General features: G+C 42.9%; 1 protein-coding gene across 4 annotated transcripts in view; it reads left to right on the top strand.

The window, feature by feature from the left end:
* The window catches only part of LRP6 (LDL receptor related protein 6), a 186,735-nt gene that overhangs the window by 146,495 nt on the left and 18,564 nt on the right, over nucleotides 1–21,676 (top strand). For all 4 annotated transcript variants that reach the window (XM_050965140.1, XM_050965130.1, XM_050965155.1 and 1 more), the window contains 5 exons: nucleotides 4,381–4,583; nucleotides 6,567–6,778; nucleotides 8,241–8,431; nucleotides 18,549–18,758; nucleotides 20,403–20,528. In XM_050965140.1, coding sequence (XP_050821097.1) covers nucleotides 4,381–4,583; nucleotides 6,567–6,778; nucleotides 8,241–8,431; nucleotides 18,549–18,758; nucleotides 20,403–20,528 — 942 coding nt within the window. The remainder of the gene's footprint in view (nucleotides 1–4,380; nucleotides 4,584–6,566; nucleotides 6,779–8,240; nucleotides 8,432–18,548; nucleotides 18,759–20,402; nucleotides 20,529–21,676) is intronic.

Raw genomic sequence — 21,676 nt, 5'->3', positions numbered from 1 at the left:
CTTCAGCCATGTGGCTTCATGCACGTGACATTGTTTGCCAAGCTTTATTTTCACTGCATAGAAGCCTGGCGTCTCTCTATGTACTCACCAGAGAAAGGCAACATAAACAGAGGTGACAGTTCTGCCTGAAGTTTTAGACTTTTGTCTGGTGGGCAAAAGTGGAGAAGGTTTGGATGGGGAATCCCTTTCATTACACTGACCCCTGAGGCAATCCTCATTACTGATGCTTTCCTCTTGGGTTGGGATGCTCTCATGGGTGAATACATGTCACAAAGCATCTGGACCCTTTTGGAGTATCAGTTTAGTAGAATTCCAGGTGGTCCATTGAACCTGTGACTCCTTCCTCCCTCATCCAATCCAGACATGTCTAAATAACGTTGGACAACGTGACAACAGTATTTTATGTAAACAAGCAGGGAGAGTGAGATCTCTCCCTTTGAGCATAGATGCAGTCACCCTTTGGAACTGGTGCATCAGCCATCGCATGTTCCTATCAACAGCTTCTTTACCAGGCATGCAAAACTCCCTAATGGGCTGCTTGAGCAGACATTTTTCCACAAATCACAAATTGGAGATTCATAATTTGGTTCTTGATGACATCTTCACCCAATGGGGAATGCCGACATGGGAGGACAGGAAATTTCCTCAGTACCTGTCCAGAATAGCCCTGGGCAAGGGCTTGACAGAAGTGCTACAGAAGATCCATCAAGACAGAGTTCAAGTTTTCCTGTTCGTAAACCGAACTGTCTCAACCAGTTGGGTGCAGTCTGCTGAAGACCTCAGTTCACCCACCCAAGAACATCCGCACGTTGCCAGACTTTGAGTGGATAAGTGCAAGTCCTAACATCCCAAACCTGGGACTGTTGCAACGCAGGGCCTGGTATTTGGATAGGCATCAGAAATAGAATGCTCATGTTCTAAAAGGGTGCAATTCATCCTTAACCAAAGCAGAAAGAGTCTGTGAGAAGCTACTGTTAAGCAGAATGAAAACATTTCTCCCCCTGGGCTCACCAGTGCAACTTGTGTCCAATATCTGCTGGGATCCTTCCTATCTTTTATTCTTCAGTCTTCAGGTCTCATGCTCAATTCTCTGCGAGTACATTTAGTAGCGATCAGCAATTTCCATTCTCTGGTGGATAACCATACAGTATTCACTCATCCTGTCACAACTAGATTTCTAAAGAGGAGTCTCAGATCCTTTCCACCATTGGTGAAGTTTGCACCTTAGTGGAACCACAATTTTGTTTTGTCGTTGCTTGCTAGCTCCCCTTTCAGCTTCTAGCCACATGTTCTATGACCCACCTGTCTACTAGACGTAATGTCAGCTAGAAGGGTTAGTGAGCTGGGAGTGCTCATGGTGGACCCACCGTATACTACATTCTATAAAGAAAGGGTTTTGTTATAACCCCACCCTAGATTCATTCCTAAAATAGTTTCTGAGTTTCATGAGAGTCAGGTAGTCCATTTACTAGCATCTTTTCCAAAACTGCATACCTCAGATGAAGGGAGCTGACTGCATTCTCTAGATGTCTCAAATGCTTTGGCCTTTTATCTGCAAAGAACAAATGATGTAAAGACACCTGAATGATTTTTTTTCATAGCAGAGTGATCAAGGGGTCAAGCTGCATAGACACAAAGACATTCAAAGTGGATCTCGAATTGTGTTACCCTTTGTTACCAACTAGTTTATATTCCCCCTCCAGAGCAGGTGAGGGCTAATTCTACTAGAGGGCAAGTTATTTTGGCAGCACTACTGAGACGTACCCCTCCCAGCGTTATGGAGGGCAGCTAATTAGAGCTCTTTGCATACCGTCACAAGACATAATGCTCTGGTCCGGTCAAATGCAGACACAGCTGTGGGGACAGCAGTACTACAATCAGCGCTGGCCTTCTTGCACCTGCGTCTGGTCTTACCACTGCTTGTTAATCTCCCACATGAGGAATACACATAGAGACCATCACTCGAGGAAGAAATGCAGGCTACTTACTGTTAACTGGATGCTCTTCGAGATGTGTGATCTCTCTACCTTCCGTCTGTCCCTTCTGCTGTGGATTGTTTGAACTGCAGTAAGAATGGAAACTGGAAAGACATCGGCCCGCAACGCCTTTTATGCTCTTGGTTTAGAGCGTGAGGAGAGCTACGGCACCTGTGTGGGTCATTGGACACTGCTTGCAAGAACTTCTGAACTTGGACACACAGTGCACACGCGTACCTAATGTGTGGAATACAGATAGGGAACACACATCTTGAAGTAACCTCCATTTTTGACTGCCAAGATGCTTGGATGGTTTCTCTGGTGTCATTCAGATTATCAGTGAGTTAAGAGAGTCAGGTATTATCTCATCTGCATTATGCATGAGTAAAGAGATCTAACTGCTGCACTGAGCCCAAATCAGGTGTCACTTATTCTGAGACTGTCACCTCCATGGAATACTTTGAAAATCATTCTCTTGGAAACATTTCTGCTTTGCACACCCCACATTTTCGGTATTTTTCTGTTTATTACAAGGGACCACTTGCATGCAAACAAAATCTTTGTACCATTCCCTTCTTCCTCCTTTACTGCATGTCAAAAGAATAATTGACATAGTTGTGGTGATAACTATGATATCATAAGTGAGGGATTTTGTCTTTGGACGAGAAATAAGTAATACAGTCACGTAAAGATCCTGTTTGCATGGAAATATTTAGTTGCAAAGCAAAGAGAAAAATACAGGAAACGTGTTACGCTATAAAGATATAGAACTGTTTCTAAACAGTATGGTTCGAAGTCTCTCATTAGGCGTTAACACCTTTTCAGCCATGTTCAACCCTGGTAGATTTCCCACTTCTCATTTGTAGGTAATTGGAGACTTAGAATTTTCTGCTTGTAATTTAATTTTTCTCTTGGCCTCTGTAATTGGCTAATGGATCGTTTTAACTTTCTCTTGCCTAATTTACTTGGTTATGTGTTTCTGAGCATTATTCTAGCAGAAGTCCTAGAGGCCAGTTCCTCCCTTTGTTGACCACAATGCACATGTGTGCACATATTCTTTTAATTATGGGAAAGAGATGCTGCTGCGACTAGATCTGGGAACTCAGACTTTCAGAGCCAACACTGCATTGTTGAGCTTGAAGAGCAGTTCTCCAGCTGGGATGCTGCTGTGTTTCACCCACAGTTCCTTCCAGAAATATAGTTAAAATATATGACTGTTGGGAGAAATTACGTTGGAGAATGGAAAATGTTTTCCAAAACCCAAATTGAGTTCCAGAGAATGGGGGGACTTAAAATGGGAAATTTGCCCTACCACGACATACAATGAGCCATCTATTTGGATAATACTAATGCTAGAGAAGTCAGAGTTTACAGATATCAAGAGACAATTATTTGGTAACTTTCCTTTTGAAGTTCTTACCGAGTGGATCTATGAGAATGACAGTGTCTCTGGAAGGAAGGAGCAGAAGGATTTGACTGTTTGTAACTGAAAGCATGAAAGCCTCCTTTCACAACTTCCTTTGTTTTGGTCTAAACCATCCTCTTTTTTTGCATATTTCCCTTAACATGCGGGTTTATCTAATGAATAAGGGATTTGACCTTTCCAAATGTGGTGTTTTGCTGTTTGTACTACATGCGTACAACAAACTGTTTGTGTCTGGTTTGCTTTTGTCTTATCTTCTATTAATTAGTGATTAAATATAGAAAAAAGTCACTGGTGAAATGCTTGGGATTTTTCAAAAAGCAAAAATAACTTGCACCTAGGTCAGAATTTTGAACAGTGTGAAAAGTATATTTTTATGCCAGTGAGCCTTTTTTCTTAGCAGCAGCCAGAAAAAACCACTTAAAGTATATGCCTAAAATAATGAAGATAGAGGATGTTCTCTGGAACTTCACTCCGCCAGGTGTTACCTTGTGTGTTTTATAGGTTGGAATGGGTGAAATGTCCCACTGTTGATCTTTCCAGGCATGAGCTCTACTTTACTGAAGCTGCTGGGACTTGGGCTACAGTGTGCTATAACTTTATTGCAGGCAGACTACGGAGCTAAAAGGATTCTGAAAAGAGACTTGGAGAAAGTGTTTTAAATTGATAACCTGGATCTTGTGATAATTTCAACATGTGTCCATATTCTTTCTTCTCTTTGTGTTTGAAATTATCCTTCCTTTTTACGTCCCCACACATACGAATTTATTTTAAAAGATAGATGCCTTTAAAACCCTTCTCCCCCTCCCCCCCCCCCCAAAAAAGCTCTGTGCAGATGTGTGTATGTGTGGGAAGGAGTAAAGGGGTAGTTTCTGGGGGAAAGTAAGGTATTAATAGCTTTTGTGTAGTAATGCTAGTACTGGGTATATAGATAACCAGTGTTTCTGCTCTGTATGTGTTCCCCCCCCCCCTTTTTTAAAGCTCCTACGACTTTCCTGTTGTTCAGTCAGAAGAACGCAATTAATCGCATGGTGATAGATGAGCAACAGAGTCCAGACATCATACTCCCTATCCACAGTCTCAGGAACGTCCGGGCCATCGATTATGACCCCCTAGATAAACAGCTTTATTGGATTGACTCTCGGCAGAACATTATCCGGAAGGCACAAGAAGATGGCAGTCAGGTATGCAGTGAGAGGAATTGCAAAGAGATGAGGCACCATTTATGTGAAGCAATGATTACATTTTAAATAATAAACCTCATGCTAGCTCCAGGTTCGCTGTAGCTGGTCTGAGCTGGTGGTGATGAGAACCTCAATAAAAACAGGTAGCAGGATTCATGTAGGAAATACAGAGGGAGGAATAGTCTGTGCAGGGGAATAGAGTTGACTGGAGAAGGTACACTGACTTGAGAGTAAGAGATTTGGGACTGCATGCCTATGTGCTATGCAGCTGCTGTCTAGGAGTTGGGGAGTTCTGGTGTAGGCATGAGGAGAGGCAAATGGAGTGGGGTAGTAGACCAGTGGGACTCTGGATGAGAGGCATGAAACAGAGTTGCAAGAGTCCCAGCACCATGGAAAGGGAGCACATGATGGGGGAGCAGAGAGGAGGCCTGGATGGGGCCAGAGACACAGGGTGGTGCAAGATGGGTGAGGTAACAGTAATTGATTAAGGCTTATATACGTGTTCATTCTCAGACTTTTATAATCTTATTTATTTGTGGTGGCGGGGGATTTTAGATGTAAATGTTTTTTGTTAAAAGAAAGTGCAGTTTCTTAAGGAGGGTGTGGGAAGTGGTGAGTTGGATTCCATTGAAATGCTCCATCATTCACTCCTGTGTTTTTTGTGAACTTCTAAATAATTTAACATCCAAAACTAGTCAAAAGTGCCAGATCTCTCCAGGACCAGCAGCGCAAAACAAGTATGCAGTTTCTAGGACAAGTGCTTTGGAAGATGTGACAAGCCAAAAAAAAGTTAGGCAAATTTTCCAAAAGTGCACGACAAACTACTTTACAAAGCACCTCTATCCCCAGAATGTCACTTTGAATTTACTCCAGGCTTTCTAGAGAGACTGTCAGAGACTAAGATGTGGTACATGGAACTTCAGTTGGATTGACATGTCTCTAATAAAGTGCCTGAGTGGGGTAAATCGGGTTTGTCACAGAGAAGACTACTTCGATCTTATCTGTGAAGAGATTTTGATTTCTTCATAATTTTCTATACACTGAAGAGGGCCAGAAAGGGGAATTACTTGTAGTTGAAACACTTAAGTAGATGGAACCAGGAAAACTCAAAAGGGAGTAAAATGAGAATATTCCAAATTGCTAAATTTCATACCTAGACCAAGGACTACTGCTAGCAGATGTTCCCTCTAATCAATTAGCAGGGTTCCCTAATGTGATTTTGCTTCTCCCATATGTGAGGAAAATGATGTAGGAAGATTGATGCACGAGCTGTTGTCCAAGCCATCTGCTGGCCGCCTGAACATTTCTTTTCCTGCTCATCTGTCCTATAGACTGCTCAGGTTTAGGGATTATTGATGACATGGACTTTCTGTTGTAGAAAGCTGCGTGTTCTGTATTCACGTTAGTCTATGTACTGAGGAACTGGACTGTCTGATTTTGGTTTATTAAGAAAAAGAGAATGAGGAGAGTGCCTTTCCCAGTGGAAACCTTGACTTCAGTGATCTAGCTGTCTTTTTTCTTAGAGTGGTTGGGATTTAACCAACATAATCTGTTTTGGATGGTGAATATGAGAGAAATTTTCAGCAGACAAGAATTGTCCTTTAAGGCATAGTACAGCCAGTTGTACAGCATCCACAGCCTCTCAAAACTCTTGGCACTGGTGAGTGTCAGTGCCACTCCTCCATCCACCTTTGATACTCCCACAAAGCCCAACAACATCATCAGTTCTTCTGAGCTGCAACCAAATGCTATGATTTCCATCCACCTAAATCTGCCGGGGTAAGTGTTTTGTGTCCACTGCTCACTCTGCTGTTGCTCACCAAAGGACCGAGAGAGAGAGAAACAACTGAACATGTGTTCCCTGGTTTAAGATTATATTTTGGAGGCTTCCTGATAACTTTGAACAATTTCACATACAGCAGATATAGCAAATACTATCCTCAGTGACACCCTGAATGTAATATCCTTCTGGTGATTTCCCAGAGCCTTACGGTGGTGACGAGTCCGGTTCCCAATCAGAACCTGGACATGCAGCCCTATGATCTGAGCATTGATATCTACAGCCGCTACATCTACTGGACTTGTGAAGCCACTAATGTGATTAATGTGACACGCTTGGATGGGAGACCAATAGGCGTGGTGCTAAAAGGAGAAGACGACAGGCCCCGGGCCATTGTGGTGAATCCAGAGAAAGGGTATGTAATTGTAATGTGGAATAGTAGGGAAAATCCAGCCCACAGATCCTATTAATAAATCTTCTAGCTGCTGGCTACCCTTCTTCAAAATAAAGATATCTTTGGAACTCTTGTATTGATGCTAAAAGTTGAGACTTCTGTAATTCTTCATGTACAATACTGACCCATTGAAGTCAATGGGAATTCTTCCGCTGACTGGTAAAGGTTAGCAGGGTTCAGTTATGGCCCTCCTGAGGCTGAGCGTTGTTGGGGAGGAGTGGAGGTTCCCTTAGAGGGTGGTAGTGTTGTGTTATAGAAGGGGAGAAGCCCAATACAGAGCAGGTCTTGATACATCTTTAAAATGAATGCAGCGGGGGGCTCCGAGGGCTCACTCTCCCCCCTCCTCCACCCCACTTGGCCCTGGACTGGAGCTAGAAATTTAGCACTGCCACCCCTCTGTCATGAGGGAGAGGCAGCCAGGCTAAATTTGAATGACACTGCGACCCCATGCACCAGGTCACAACACCACAAACTCAAACTTGGCTCAGCTGCCCCATAGATTTGAGGGGTGTTGCGACTCCATGTTTCTCCTCCACCCCACCTTTACAGTGCTTTGGGCATTCATGGGCACTGGGCACTCCAACCTCTGGGAAGAAGTGGAGCAAGCAGCACCTCTAGTCCCCAGGAACAGGAGAGGATTGGATCCAAGCTCTTGGGGCTTCCCAGGAAGCCCTGAGATGCAGAAGGAGGATGGGGGCGTGGAGCTCCCAAAACCATCTGGCTCCTGCTGGGGATGATGCTTTTCAGCTTGACGGCCTCTCTGGATGAGAGCTCAGGGCTGGGTGTAAGGGAGACCATGGGAATGGGTGCAGTGGGGAAAGCTCAGAACTGAGTGTGGGGAAGCTGGAGAGGAGTATGTGTGGAGCTGGGTTCAGCACTGGGTATCGGGGAGCAACAGGGGGAGTGTGTGGGGCTGGGTGCAGGGAGCTCTGGGCCCCAGCCATAGGAGAATTCTGGTTACGACCCTGCCCTCTTCTCTCTCTCTCTCTCTCTCTTTCTCTCTCTCTCTCTCTCTCACGCATCCTGGTGAAATTCAGGGCAAGAGACATGGCCCCATCCTGCCTAGAAACACCTCCTGTACAGATGGTTAGTTCCACAGGCAGTGCTAGCTGACCTACTCCCGAGCACTGAGAGATAGAGCAGGCCGGTTTCCTGCATGTGTACTAGGCCCAGGTAGCCTGTTTCCCCTTCTTCCTGCCCCTGCAGAGCATCTGCAAAGGGGAAGGGACAGTTTAGTCCGACGTTGAAAATGTTTGTTTTTCCCCAAATCAGTCATTGTCTTAATAGGTGCCTTCCTGCCTCCCTCCCCCTCCTCACAGTAGTGAGGAGGGATGTTTGTCTCTCTGAAACGTTAGAGGAGAAAAAGTTAATAAAAACCTGCATAATTTACAAATCTGTTTGACTTTAACTATTGCTGTTATAGGTACATGTATTTCACTAATCTGCAAGAAAGATCACCCAAAATCGAGAGGGCAGCACTGGATGGAACTGAACGGGAGATTCTCTTTTTCAGTGGCTTGAGTAAACCTATAGCCCTGGCTCTTGACAGCCAGCTGAGCAAGTTATTCTGGGCTGATTCAGAGCTCCGGAGAATTGAGAGCAGTGACCTTTCAGGTAAAATAGAACTTGCATTTAAGAGATTCATTTGCACTATTAGTTGCTCAATATTAGAGCTGTTGACTTCAGTTTCTAGCTTCAAAACCGTGCTTAGCTTCTCCCTCAAAGCCAGTTCACAAATAATTACTGCTATTTTTCACGAACATCACTTTTTTTGGAGTACTAGTATCTGTCAAGCAAATCAGGAAGTGCTCAGTTGATGAAAAGTGTGTGATATAGTGTTAAGTCAGCATGCACTGGCCATTTCTGTGCCTATGGCAATATAAACTATGTAATACACCACTACCTCGATATAACACCTCCCGATATAACATGAATTTGGATATTACACTGTAAAGCGGTGCTCCGGGGGGTGGGGCTGCGCGCTTCAGTGGGTCAAAGCAAGTTTAATATAACACGATTTCACCTATAGCGCGGTAAGATTTTTTGGCTCCCAAGGACAGCGTTATATCGAGGTAGAGGTGTACCTGAAATGTCTATGACCTTGTACTGCAGATGCATGTCTGTTCCCACATCTGCATGCATATATGAGAGTAAGAGTAGAGATTGGTGATGGAAAATAAATGAATTTGGTAGTAAAGTATTGCATTAATACATGCTCATTAATGATATAATAATGCTTTAGAATTCTGTAGTGCATTCCATCCAACGACACCAATTTGCTTTCAGTTTTCTATTTCAGTTTCATAGCATGTCTGTATAATACGACAAGTGGTATTATTTCAGTTTTACAGATGATTGGGTCTGAGGGCATGGCTACACTTGCAGATGTAGAGCGCTGTGAGTTAAATCAGCCCTTGGAGAGTGCAGTAGGGGAAGTGCTGCAGTGTGTTCACATTGTCAGATTCAAGCACACTGGCATGGCCACATTAGCAACTCTTGTAATGCCACAGAGAGCAGTGCATTGTGGTAGCTATCCCAGCATGCATGTGTCTGCAATGTGCTTTTCAAATGGGGAGGGGGTGGAGTATGACAGGGAGTGTGTTGCGTGTATGTAAGAGGGAGAGTGGGTGTTTGGGGGGCTGAGAGCATGTCAGCATGCTGTCTTGTAAGTTCAAACAGCAGCAGACCCCCCTACTTCCTGTCTGTCTCTCACTCACAGCAAGCAGCATTCCACACTAATTGTTGCTTTGTGCCGGAGCAGATAAGCTTGCCAGCTGTCAGAAATGGAGTTTTGAAAGGGCATATCCGCATTCCTGCAGCCAATTCCAAAACAATGACAAGAGTGGCCACTTAAGGGGATTATGGGACATTTCTGGAGGCCAATCAGAGCACAGTAATGCAACACCTCAGTCACACTGACACTGGGGTGTTTCAGCCGAGGCACAGCAAGCGTTATGCTTCTCGTGAAGATAGAGTACCAGGAGCGCTCCAGCTTCAGAGTCCAGGCACTCTAAGTGCCTTGCCAGTGTGGATGGATTGTGAGTTAGGACGCCTGGGGCTGCTTTAATGCGCTCTAACTCACAAGTGTGGTCATGCCCTGCGACACTGCAAGTGTAAGCAGTTTGCCCAGTGACATATAGTAAGTTAATGGAAGATCCAGAAGAAGAACTCTGACTCTTAATCAGGTGTTAAAACCAGTAGACCACACTTAATGCATTAAAACATTGAAATTTTGGTATGATGTATCCTTAGATGACTTCAGCCACCACAGATTCAGCATCTGCATGATTTAACTGACATCTGAAACTTACTCATTCCTTGTTTCTTCTTTTGCATCTATGACAATTTTTAGAACACCAAAGTCAAAGGCTGGTGTTAATTATAAACCCACTCTTTTGTTTTTAAATTATCTTACTTTAAAAAAAAAAAGCAGCTATCAGATTTTATGTATTGTTTATTAAAACCTCACCATTCTTTCCATAAGCATGGAGACATTTTTTTCCATAACACTCATCATTCAACATTTGCACTGCAAGATAAGTTACAGCAATTATTAGTGTAAATCCTCACTGCTGAAACAGATTGCTAGTTAAAGAATGCTGATTAATAGGCTTTTTTTTTTTTTTTTTTTTAAACTGAGAGCATAATTTTTCTACATATGTGTCTTTAAAAACTCTCTTGCTTCTTGGGTCTGCAGATGCTGCTACTCTTACAAAGAGAGACTGCATGCTTCATATGCGATAGGATAGGAGAGAGGACAATGCTCCCAACAGATACCTGGGGCCCAGTTATGTTTTCCTAATACTAGAAATCCCATTGAAGTCAATTGGACTTCTCACATGAGTGAAGGCTCGTCTACACATGGAAATAGACTGGAATAGCTCATCATGTGGACACTGGTTTGGAATAAAAGGTCAATATATTCCAGAATAATTAGTTTATCTTGGAAACACGCTAATTATTCTAGAATACGTTTATAGATTCATAGACTCTAGGACTGGAAGGGACCTCGAGAGGTCATTGAGTCCAGTCCCCTGCCCTCATGGCAGGACTAAATACTGTCTAGACCATACTCTTAAATATCTCCAGAGATAGAGATTCCACAACCTCCCTAGGCAATTTATTCCAGTGTTTAACTACCATGACAGTTAGGAACTTTTTCCTAATGTCCAACCTAAATCTCCCTTGCTGCAGTTTAAGCCCATTGCTTCTTGTTCTGTCATTAGAGGCTAAGGTGAACAAGTTTTCTCCCTCCTCCTGATGACACCCTTTTAGATACCTGAAAACTGCTATCATGTCCCCTCTCAGTCTTCTCTTTTCCAAACTAAATAAACTCAATTCTTTCAGCCTTCCTTCATAGGTCATGTTCTCAAGACCTTTAATCATTCTTGTTGCTCTTCTCTGGACCCTCTCCAATTTCTCCACGTCTTTCTTGAAGTGCGGTGCCCAGAACTGGACACAATACTCCTTTTAAATTTACTTTTAATCTGGAATTGTTCCCACACAGGCAGCTAGTCTGGCACAGCTATTCCAGTCAGTTTCCCCCTGTGTAAAAGGGAAGTAATGGCAGGAGAAAAGCCCTGTTAGTCATGTTTCATTCTTGAGCAAACATGGACTTCTAAACCTTTAGGATCTTTCTTTATTATGTTCCTGATGGGACTAATGGGTGCTTTGTGAACTTTGTGATCCCCACTTCAGGATTTCTTGTTTATATGAAGGATAAATATCACGGTCTTGGTTTAGTCATAAATAGTAAATTAAGCTTGGTCATAAATTTGGGTGAAAAACTGAGGTACTTTAAGAGACTGAGATTTTTAAACTAAAAGTTTTTGCAATATGTTGAGAAATGTCACGTAGATGCATCTACCTCCTCACTGGATCATAAAAGAATTCTGTCCAAAAAAGTGAAACATTAATTTTTGTAAAGGTCGCTTCAACAGTCACACTTCCCTTTCTCAAGTCCTCTTTCTGCGCATCTCCACCTCCTTGCCCCTTCTTGGCATCTCACAGCTAGTGTTCCTGCAACAAATGACTTATACTCATAGATTTTAAGACCAGAAGGGACCATTACAGCCATCTAGCTGACCTCTTGCATTACACATGCCATAGAACCTCACCTAGTCATTCATGCATCAAGCTGGATATGTCCCTCTACATAATCCATCAACATTTTCCTAGGGCCAATCCATTACTGGTGTAGCTCCAGATCATGGAGTGAAAGTGCTATCTGTAGTTTAAAGCCACGGGTGGAGGATTCCTAGGTGCTGTGTCAGAGCGAAGTCTACACTACAAGCACTGTACAGTATAGCTATGGCACCATAGCTATGCCAGCATAACCCCACAGTATAAACATAGACCTGGTCTACACTACGCGTTTAAACCGATTTTAGCATCGTTAAACCGATTTAACGCTGTACCCGTCCACACAACAAGGCTCTTTATATCGATATAAAGGGCTCTTTAAATCGGTTTCTGTATTCCTCCCCAACGAGGGGAGTAGCGCTAAAAGCGGTATTACCATATCGGATTAGGGTTAGTGTGGCCGCAAATCGACGGTATTGGCCTCTGGGCACTATCCCACAGTGCACCATTGTGACTGCTCTGGACAGCAATCCGAACTCGGATGCACTGGCCAGGTTGACAGGAAAAGCCCCGCAAACTTTTGAATTTCATTTCATGTTCGTCCAGCGTGGAGCTCTGATCAGCACGGGTGGCAGTGCAGTCCCAAATCCAAAAAGAGCTCCAGCATGGACCGTACGGGAGATACTGGATCTGATCGCTATATGGGGAGACAAATCTGTTCTATCAGAGCTCTGTTTCAGAAGACAAAATGCCAAAGCATTTGAAAAAAATCTCCAGGCTGTGATTCAGAGTCCTGAGTGACAAGCGTAACGGAAAGCCAAAGAATCAAATGGACGCTCATGGAGGGAGGGAGGGGGGACTCATAGACTCTAGGACTGGAAGGGACCTCGAGAGGTCATCAAGTCCAGTCCCGTGCCCTCATGGACTGAGGACTCCAGCTATCCCACAGTCCCCAACAGTCTCCGAAAAGCATTTGCATTCTTGGCTGAGCTCCCAGTGCCTGTAGGGTCAAACACATTGTCCGGGGTGGTTCAGGGTATAGCTCGTCAATGTACCCCTCCCCCCACCCCGTGAAAGAAAAGGGAAAAAAATCGTTTCTTGACTTTTTTCAATGTCACCCTATGTCTACTAAATGCTGCTGGTAGACACGATGCTGCGGCAGTGAAGAGCAGTATCCGCTCCCCTCCCCTCCCCGGTGGCAGACGGTACAATATGACTGCTATCTGTTGTCATCATCAGCCTGTGAGTGCTCCTGGCTGGCCTCAGGTGAGGTCGGCCGGGGGCGCCTGGGTAAAAATAGGAATGATTCCCGGTCATTCCGAGTAGATGGTACAGAACGGCTGGTAACCGTCCTCATCATAGCAACTGGGGGCTGAGCTCCATCAGCCCCCCCCCCCCCTTCCATGTGTAAAGAAAAGATTCTGTAGTGCCTGGACTATCATAGCAGCGGGATGCTGGGCTCCTCTCCCCCACGCCGCTTAATGTCCTGCCTGGACTGTCATAGCAGCTGGAGGCTGCCTCCCCCTCATTTTATCTCAGTAACAAGTCAGTGTTTCTTATTCCTGCATTCTTTATTACTTCATCACACAAATAGGGGGGACACTGCCACGGTAGCCCAGAAAGGTTGGGGGAGAAGGGAATCAACAGGTGGGGTTGTTGCAGGGGCACCTCCCGTGAATGGCATGCAGCTCATCATTTCTGCGGGATCTGACACAGAGCGGCTGTGCTCTCTGGTTCTCTGATACACTGGTTCTCTAGTACACTTGCCCTATATTCTAGGCAGGACTGACTCTATTTTTAGATACCATAAAGGAGGGATTGACTCGGGGATTGACTCATTCCCATTTTTGTCTTTGCACCCCCGGCTGACCTCAGCCAGGGGCACCCATGACAGCAGCAGACGGTACAGAACGACAGATAACCGTCATCTCATCACCAATTTACAATGGTGCAGCAGACAGTACAGAACGACTGATAACCGTCTCTGCTGTCATGCAAAGGCAAATGAATGCTGCTGTGTAGTGCTGCAGTATTGCCTCTGTCAGCAGCATCCAGTACACATAACGGCGACAGTGTAAAAAAAAAAAAAAAGTGCTGAATGGGCTCTATGATTGCCGTGCTATGGCGTCTGCCAGGGGAAAAGGGCGCGAAATGATTGTCTGCCGTTGCTTTCCCGGAGGAAGGAATGACTGACGACATTTACCCAGAACCACCCGCAACAATGATTTTTGCCCCATCAGGCACTGGGATCTCAACCCAGAATTCCAAAGGGCGGGGGAGACTGCGGGAACTATGGGATAGCTACAGAATTGCTACCCACAGTGCAATGCTCCAGAAATCAACGCTAGCCTCGGACCATGGACGCACACTGCCAAATTAATGTGCTTAGTGTGGCCGCGTGCACTCGACTTTATACAATCTGTTTTACAAAAACGGTTTATGTAAAATCGGAATAATCCTGTAGTGTAGACATACCCATAGACTACAGCGAAAGATGGAGGCTGTTCTGTTGCTGTAGGAATTCCTACTCCCTGAGCAGCGGTAGTTAGGTTGATGGAAGTGTTCTTCCATTGACCTAGCTGTGTCTGTGCTGGGGGTTAAGGGTCAGCATAGTTGCGGCAATCATGGATGTGGATTTTTCACACCACTGTGGGCTGTAGGAAAGTCACTCTCTAGGTTTTAAGTGTAGACCAGTCAAAATCTAGCAGACACACCAGGTAAGCTACTTAACGTATCTGTGTCTCACTTTCTCCATCTTAAAATAGAGATGATAATTAGTTTAACTTATTGTAAAGCACTGTGAGAACATCTAATGAAAGACTATAAAAATGCAAAACTGTTATTTATATTAATAAACATAGACTGAAGGGTAGAAAAATTGAGATTATGAAATAATAAAACATTCAGGCATTATAATAACGAATAGATAACTTTTTGATCCCAAAAGCAAATCTTGACAACTCATTCCTTGAAAAAAAAAAAAATGGTAGCCTTTTATATGTGGTGGTTCACTGTCCTAGTGTCTTTTTTTTTTTTTTTTTTAAATGTCAGTTACTTTTCTTGGAAAGCATAGTGTAGTTGAACATGTTCACAAGCTATTGCCTGCTGTAGTGGTGGTGTTTTGGGTTTTTTTTAAGTTTCAGATAGAAATGACCTGAAAACTCCAAAAGGTTTGGTAGTGTTTGGATTTAGATCCAAACATTCCAGCTGTGGGTTCTCTATACTTTTAGTTCCTGTGTTGAGTGTGTGTGAGAGTAAAAATAAGCATAAGTGCAGGGCATAATAAATTCATTGAATCTGTTTACAGATCACCAAATTCACAGTGTAATTGTGTAGTGTAATATAAGCGTTCAGGGGTGGTGGTGAGGGTTAAATATAAGTTTCTAGCCCAAGAGTTGTGAAGAAAATAAATGTAAAAAGTCAATGTAAAGTGGTGCAGAGTAAGTTTGCAGGCCGTCTTCAGCAAGTATGAGACAAGTCTGAACTGTGCTCCCTTTCATCTGAATGGAATTTTAACTCTGAAATCTAACAATGACCATTTAAAAGTTAGTGCTGTTAAATAATTAAGTGCCTATCACTCTAGATTAAACATTCAGCTAATGTGCTGCTTCTGATCGCTGCCAAGGGTTGCTGATATACAGAACTGAGAGGGGGTCTTCACTGGGAAAAAAGATATATTCCTAACTTAAATTAACTAACACAAAATAAAAACCTAGTGAAGGCAAGGCAGTTTATAGTTTTCACACGAGTTTTCAGGTTGAGTTAAAGACTATGGGGGGATTGAGGTTTTTCGTTTTCCTACTAACCAGTGTGAAAACTACAAAGTGCCTTGCCTTCACTAGGATTTTACATCATATTAGTGAACTCAAATCAACAACACCCCTCTTTTCCCCGATGAAGACAAATCCGAAGAGTTCAAGCCCATGCACAAAACTTAAAATTGCTCTTGATCCACAAGGGATAGGGGGGAAAAAAGTACTTCCCCTCCTCTTTGCCAAAAGTCTTAATCACCTCATGAGAGCCAAAACCCCAAACTGCCTTATAGCTGAACCACTTGGTAATAACGACCATAATGTAATTAAATTTATCATTGTTGTGGGAGAGAAAACACCAAAGAAGCCCACCACAGTAGCATTTAACTTCAGAAAGGGGAACTACACAAAAATGAGGATGCTAGTTAAATGGAAATTTAAAAGGTATAGTCACAAAAGTGAAATGCTTGCAAGCTGCATGGAAACTTTTTAAAAACACCATAATAGACTCAAATTAAATTAAACATATTTTAAAATTTAAAAACATAGTGAGCAAATCAAAAATGTGTTACCATGGCTAAACAACAAAGTAAAAGTAGTGGTTAGAGGCAAAAATGCATCCTTTAAAATCGCAAGTTAAATCCTACCGAGGAAAATAGAAATGAGCATAAATTCCGACAAGGCAAATGTAAAAATATAATTAGGCAGGTCAAAAAAGAATTTGAAGACCATCTACCCAAAGACTCAAAAAGTAACAGCCAAAAAATGTTACGTACATTAGATGCAGGCAGCCTGCTAAACAATCAGTGAGGCCACTGGACAATTGAGGTGTGTAAGGGGTGCTCCAGGAAAATTTGGCCATTACGGAAAAGCTAATTGAATTCTTTCACATTCTCTGCCATGAAGACTGATGCAGGGAGATTCCCACACCTGAGCCATTCTTATTAGAGGACAAATCTGAGGAACTGTCCCAGATTAAGGTGTCAGTAGAGGAGATTTTAGAACAAATTGATAAATTTAACAGTAATAATTCACCAGGACCAGATGGCATTCACCCAAGAGTTCTGAAGGGACTCAGATATGAAATTGCAGAACTACTAACTCTGGTGTGCAACTTATCATTTAAATCAGCTTCTGTACCAGATAACTGGCAGATAGCTAATGTGACACCCAATTTAAAATAAGGCTCCAGAGGCGATCCTGGCAATTACAGGCCAGTAAACCTAACTTCAGTACCAGGTAAATTGGTTGAAACTATAATAAAGAACAGAATTATTAGACACTTCAATGAACACGATTTGTTGGGGGAAGAGTCAAGATGGCTTTTGTAAAGGGAAATCATGCCTCACCAATCTATTAGAATTCTTTGAGGGAGTCAAAAAACAAGGGTGATCCAGTGGATATGGTGTATCAGCATCTGACAAGATCCTTCACCAACGTCTTAAGCAACCTAAGCAGTCATAGGATAAGGGGGAAAGTCCTCTCCTGGATCAGTAACTGGTTAAAAGATGGGAAACAAAGGGTAGAAATAAATTCAGTTTTCAGAATGAAGAGAGGTAAATAGTAGTGTCCCGTGGGAATCTGTACTGGAACCAGTGCTGTTCAACATATTCATAAAGGGTCTGGAAAAATAGGTAAACAGTCAGGTGGCAAAATTAGCAGATAATACAAAATTACTGAAAATAGTTAAATCCAAAGCAGATTGTGAAGACTTACGAAGAGATCTCACAAAACTGGGTCACTGGGCAGCAAAACGGCAGATGAAGTTCAGTGTTGATAAGTGCTAAGAAATGCACATTGGAAAACCTAATCTCAACTGTGATGAGGTCTAAATTAGCTGTTACCACTCAAGAAAGAGATCTTGGAGAACTTGTGGATAGTTCTCTGAAAACATCCATTTAATGTGCAGCAGCAGTCAAAAAAGCTAACAGAACATTAGGAACCATTAGAAAAGAGAGAGATAAGACAGAAAATATCATATTGCCTTTATATAAATCCATGGTATGCTCACATATTGAATACTGTGTGCAGTTCTAGTCACCCCATTTCAAAAAATATGTATTAGAATTGGAAAAGATACACAGAAGAGCCTAGAGATGCCGGGGCTCAGCCCAGGCAAGCCCTGGTACAAAGTAAGCATGGAATGCAATCTACTTGTGGAACTCATTGCCAGGGGATGTTATGAAGGCCAAAACTATAATGGGCTTAAAAAAAATTAGATAAGTTAACGGGGACTGATCCATCAATGGCTATTAGCTAAGATGATAAGGGATGTGATCCCATGGTCCGGGTGTCCCTAGCCTCTGATTGCCAGAAGCTGGAAGTAGACGATGGGATGGATCCCTCAGTGATTGCTGGTTCTGTTCATTCCCTCTGAAGCAGCTGGCATGGTCAGAAAACAGGATCCTGGGCTAGATTAACTATTGGTCTGGCCCCGTTTGGCCATTCTTGTGCCTTATACCCACTTTTTCTTTATCCTTCCAGCAGCTGGAACATCTAACTACTTCTGGAATACAGTTATACCTCATCAGTACAGTACAATTTGCAGTACAAAATGAAAAAGTTGAATCAGTGTAAAGCTGAATTTAATATCAAAATAACACGTCGTACTATGGTCACTGTACTACTTGCTATAATATAAAATTAAAAAGCACCTTCCATTTTTTTGGATTACCCTGAAGCTACCTTGGAGCTTTCACTCCCTGCGCAGGTGTGCTGTGTGTATTGGGTATCTGGCTGCAGAATTTAAATCCAGACAGCTACTGAGGACATTGGAGTGTGTGTGTGTCTGTGTGTGTGTCTGTGTGTGTGTAAAATACGCATTTATATCTATGTAAAATATGTTTTATGATATCTTGGTCTCTTCCAATTGTTAAACCACAACCTCCTTTCCAAAGGGGCGAATCGAATAGTTTTAGAAGACTCCAATATCTTGCAACCCGTTGGGCTGACAGTATTTGAAAACTGGCTGTACTGGATTGACAAGCAACAGCAAATGATTGAAAAAATTGACATGACTGGTCGAGAAAGACGTACAAAAGTCCAGGCTCGTATTGCACAGCTCAGCGACATACATGCAGTTAAAGAACTAAACATCCAGGAATACAGTAAGTACCATCCCCATTACCAAGAAACAATGGGGAAGGTGGGGTTAGGGGTGGGAAGTGGCACAACAGAGGATTATTAATTGGAGAGACATTTCTTCCTACGTCACTGATTTCAATCCACCCCAGATCAGTAGTGGCCAAAAGGCTGACAAGGGGCCTGTGTGGAGTTTTCTCAGTACAACTCCTAGTGGACAAGAGGCCATCACAAAAACCACTATCATGGTTTGTCACTCAAGGTGTGTCTACACTGGAGCTGGAAGGTGTGGTTCCCAGCTTGAGGAGACCATATGCACTTTAGCTCTGATTGAGCTGGCACACTAAAGAGAAGGGAAGCCATGGTGGTGTGAGCAGCTGGAGGGGCTAGTTGCCCTGAGTTATGATCCTGTCCAAGAGCCTCGGTACATACTTGGGGCGGCTAGTCCCTCCCACTGCTTGCACTACTGCAAGTGCGCTTTGATTTTTAGCACACTAGCTTGATCAGAAGGAAATAGTGCAGGTCTTCGTGAGCTAGAAATTATACCTTCCAGTTCCAATGTAGACGTACCTTAATGGGCAACCTTATAGGTATTCCTAGGACAGACACCAAGGATTGAATGAATATAGAGACTAAAATACCATCTTGGTCCTGGAGGAGGTTCCTTTGGATCAGAGCTGTGGCTCATTCACGGGAAGGAGTAGTGAAGCTTAGCTTGCCACATGCTTTGTCTGTTTAGAGGACTTCATCCTCTTTCACCAGGAGTCAATATACTCAAATAGTTTTCAAGCATTTTTTTTCAAGGGCACAAACTTTTCCTAACTTGAAATGAAGGGGGGATTGGCTGGGGATGAGTGCAGCCAAGTGGAGCCACAGCCATCATAGAGGAAGCAATCATGTTAACATAAGTATGATGTGTGCTTTGAACTGGAGAATTTTTTTAGGAAACTGTCTGGGGATATTAATTAAAGCAGACGACTACTAGCTTTGTTTGCCATTAATCACAGTAAATCTGTCAAGAATTTCAAGAAGAAACAAGGCATCCTTATTAAACATTAAAATAAAAAGACATATTTATCTAGAGCATATTCATTTGAGTTTTGGAGGCAGTGCAAGTACTTCAGACTTCGTAAATCAGAAAAATTTGCTTTTTTTTAATGGCTTAGAGAGAGAGAGAGAGAGAGAATGCAGTATTAAATTCTAGGTACCTTTGTTGTATTCCTCCAGAACTAATTCCATCATTCCCAAGAAACAAACCTTTAAGTTTTGTTTACGGTTTCAAAAGGTTGCACTATGTGATTTTTTTTTTATAATGCTTCAGATCACAAATAATTATAGATGCCTGTGGAGGAAAAAAGATACAGTCTGGAGCTGCTTGTCCAGAAAGTTTTCCATTTGGGAAGGGAGAAAGGGACAGGCCATTGTCATAATGAACTCTATGCCGGTGAACCTCCTGTGTCCATGCAGAGCCCCACCGAAGCAAGTGAGGTTCTGCAGAAGTGCACAGGATTTACCCCATCTGAGCTCATTATGGGATCAGGGCCTGAGCAAGTAAATCTGGATTATTTTTTCTCCAAGCTTTACCAGTTGATTTCTTTTCTCTAAATAATCTAAACCAGACATGTGGGTTTGGATTTATATTGCATAAAGATCTTGTTTTTACATTTCAGGACAGCATCCTTGTTCTCAAGATAATGGTGGGTGTTCACATATTTGTATTGTGAAGGGTGACGGTACAACCAGGTGTTCTTGTCCAGTGCACCTTGTTCTGCTTCAGGATGAACTATCCTGTGGGGGTAAGTCCTTCCAGTTGTCTGCATTTCCTTAGTCGAACCCCTAACATGTGGTAGGATGGCCTTCATGTTAGCCATATGCTTCAATCTGGGAGCAGTTCTGGAGGGGGAAAAGCCAGTGCCATGAGAGGGCAAACTTTTCTGCTTAAGATGTCTTGAACAATGCTTTTCCACGCTGAGTATCTGGATACCGTTTTGGTCTCTTCATATAGCTCCACAACTGAACCTGTCCCAGTGAGTATTGTTAACTAAACTCTGAGGTGAGAAGGCTTTTCAATATACAGATTTCCATTTTCCCTTAGTAACTAAAAGGACACTGAGTTATTTCAGGTTATTTTTATTCAATGGTCTGTAATATCATCTGAGAAAGCTGAGAGGTTCCCCCCTCTCTGCCTTTGTTGGTGTGACATTTTCTATTTGACGCACAGGTGGCTTTAAAAACAGCTGAAATGAATGGAGCTGGTTTTGTTTATCCAACAGTATGTTCTCTACTACTTTAAAGCACACCACAACGTGTTTGTGTGGCTTCCCCAGGACCACCAATGCTAAACGCATAGCTCTTGGTGAGAGGTATTTTTAAGTTAGCTGCTGCCAAAGAGCCAGCAGAGGGAGTGCAGAGCACTGTTTTTATGAACCTTGCCTAAGTGGCTTGTAAAAAATGAAAAAATCTTGTTGGGTATAGTAAGACTCCAAAAGTCCTGATAAACATTTGATAGAAAATACTGTTGGAACTACCTCAGGCAGGTTCAATTTAGGGGCTCATAATTCTGCAATAAGTATACATAGTAAGTACAAATGAGTTTTTCAGTCTACTCCTTGGCACCACCCCATGGGTGGGTAATTAGCAAGAGAGGTCAAGGACTGACTAACCCATGGGGCTTGGAGGTGGCTCTTCGAGATGATAATGTAAGCAGAATACTGTGAAGGGAACTGGAACTTCTCTTGCCTTTGTTGTACCTGATCTGTGGCTAAACAGAGGACTTCAGTCTCTAGGGTGTTGATTTGTCAACTTCTTGCCTCTGCTAAATTCACGCACACACAGATTGAAAGCAAGAGGCAGAGGATCAACAGTTCTTGCACTGAATTATTAAAATAACAAATTGCCTCCCCAAATTGTTGTAGATTTATTCTGATTCTGGGATCTTCTGCTT

Source organism: Gopherus flavomarginatus, chromosome 1 (genome assembly GCF_025201925.1).
Source record: "Gopherus flavomarginatus isolate rGopFla2 chromosome 1, rGopFla2.mat.asm, whole genome shotgun sequence".
In the NCBI taxonomy this organism is placed as follows: Eukaryota; Metazoa; Chordata; order Testudines; family Testudinidae; genus Gopherus; species Gopherus flavomarginatus.
This window is presented reverse-complemented; position numbering and strand designations above follow the sequence as displayed.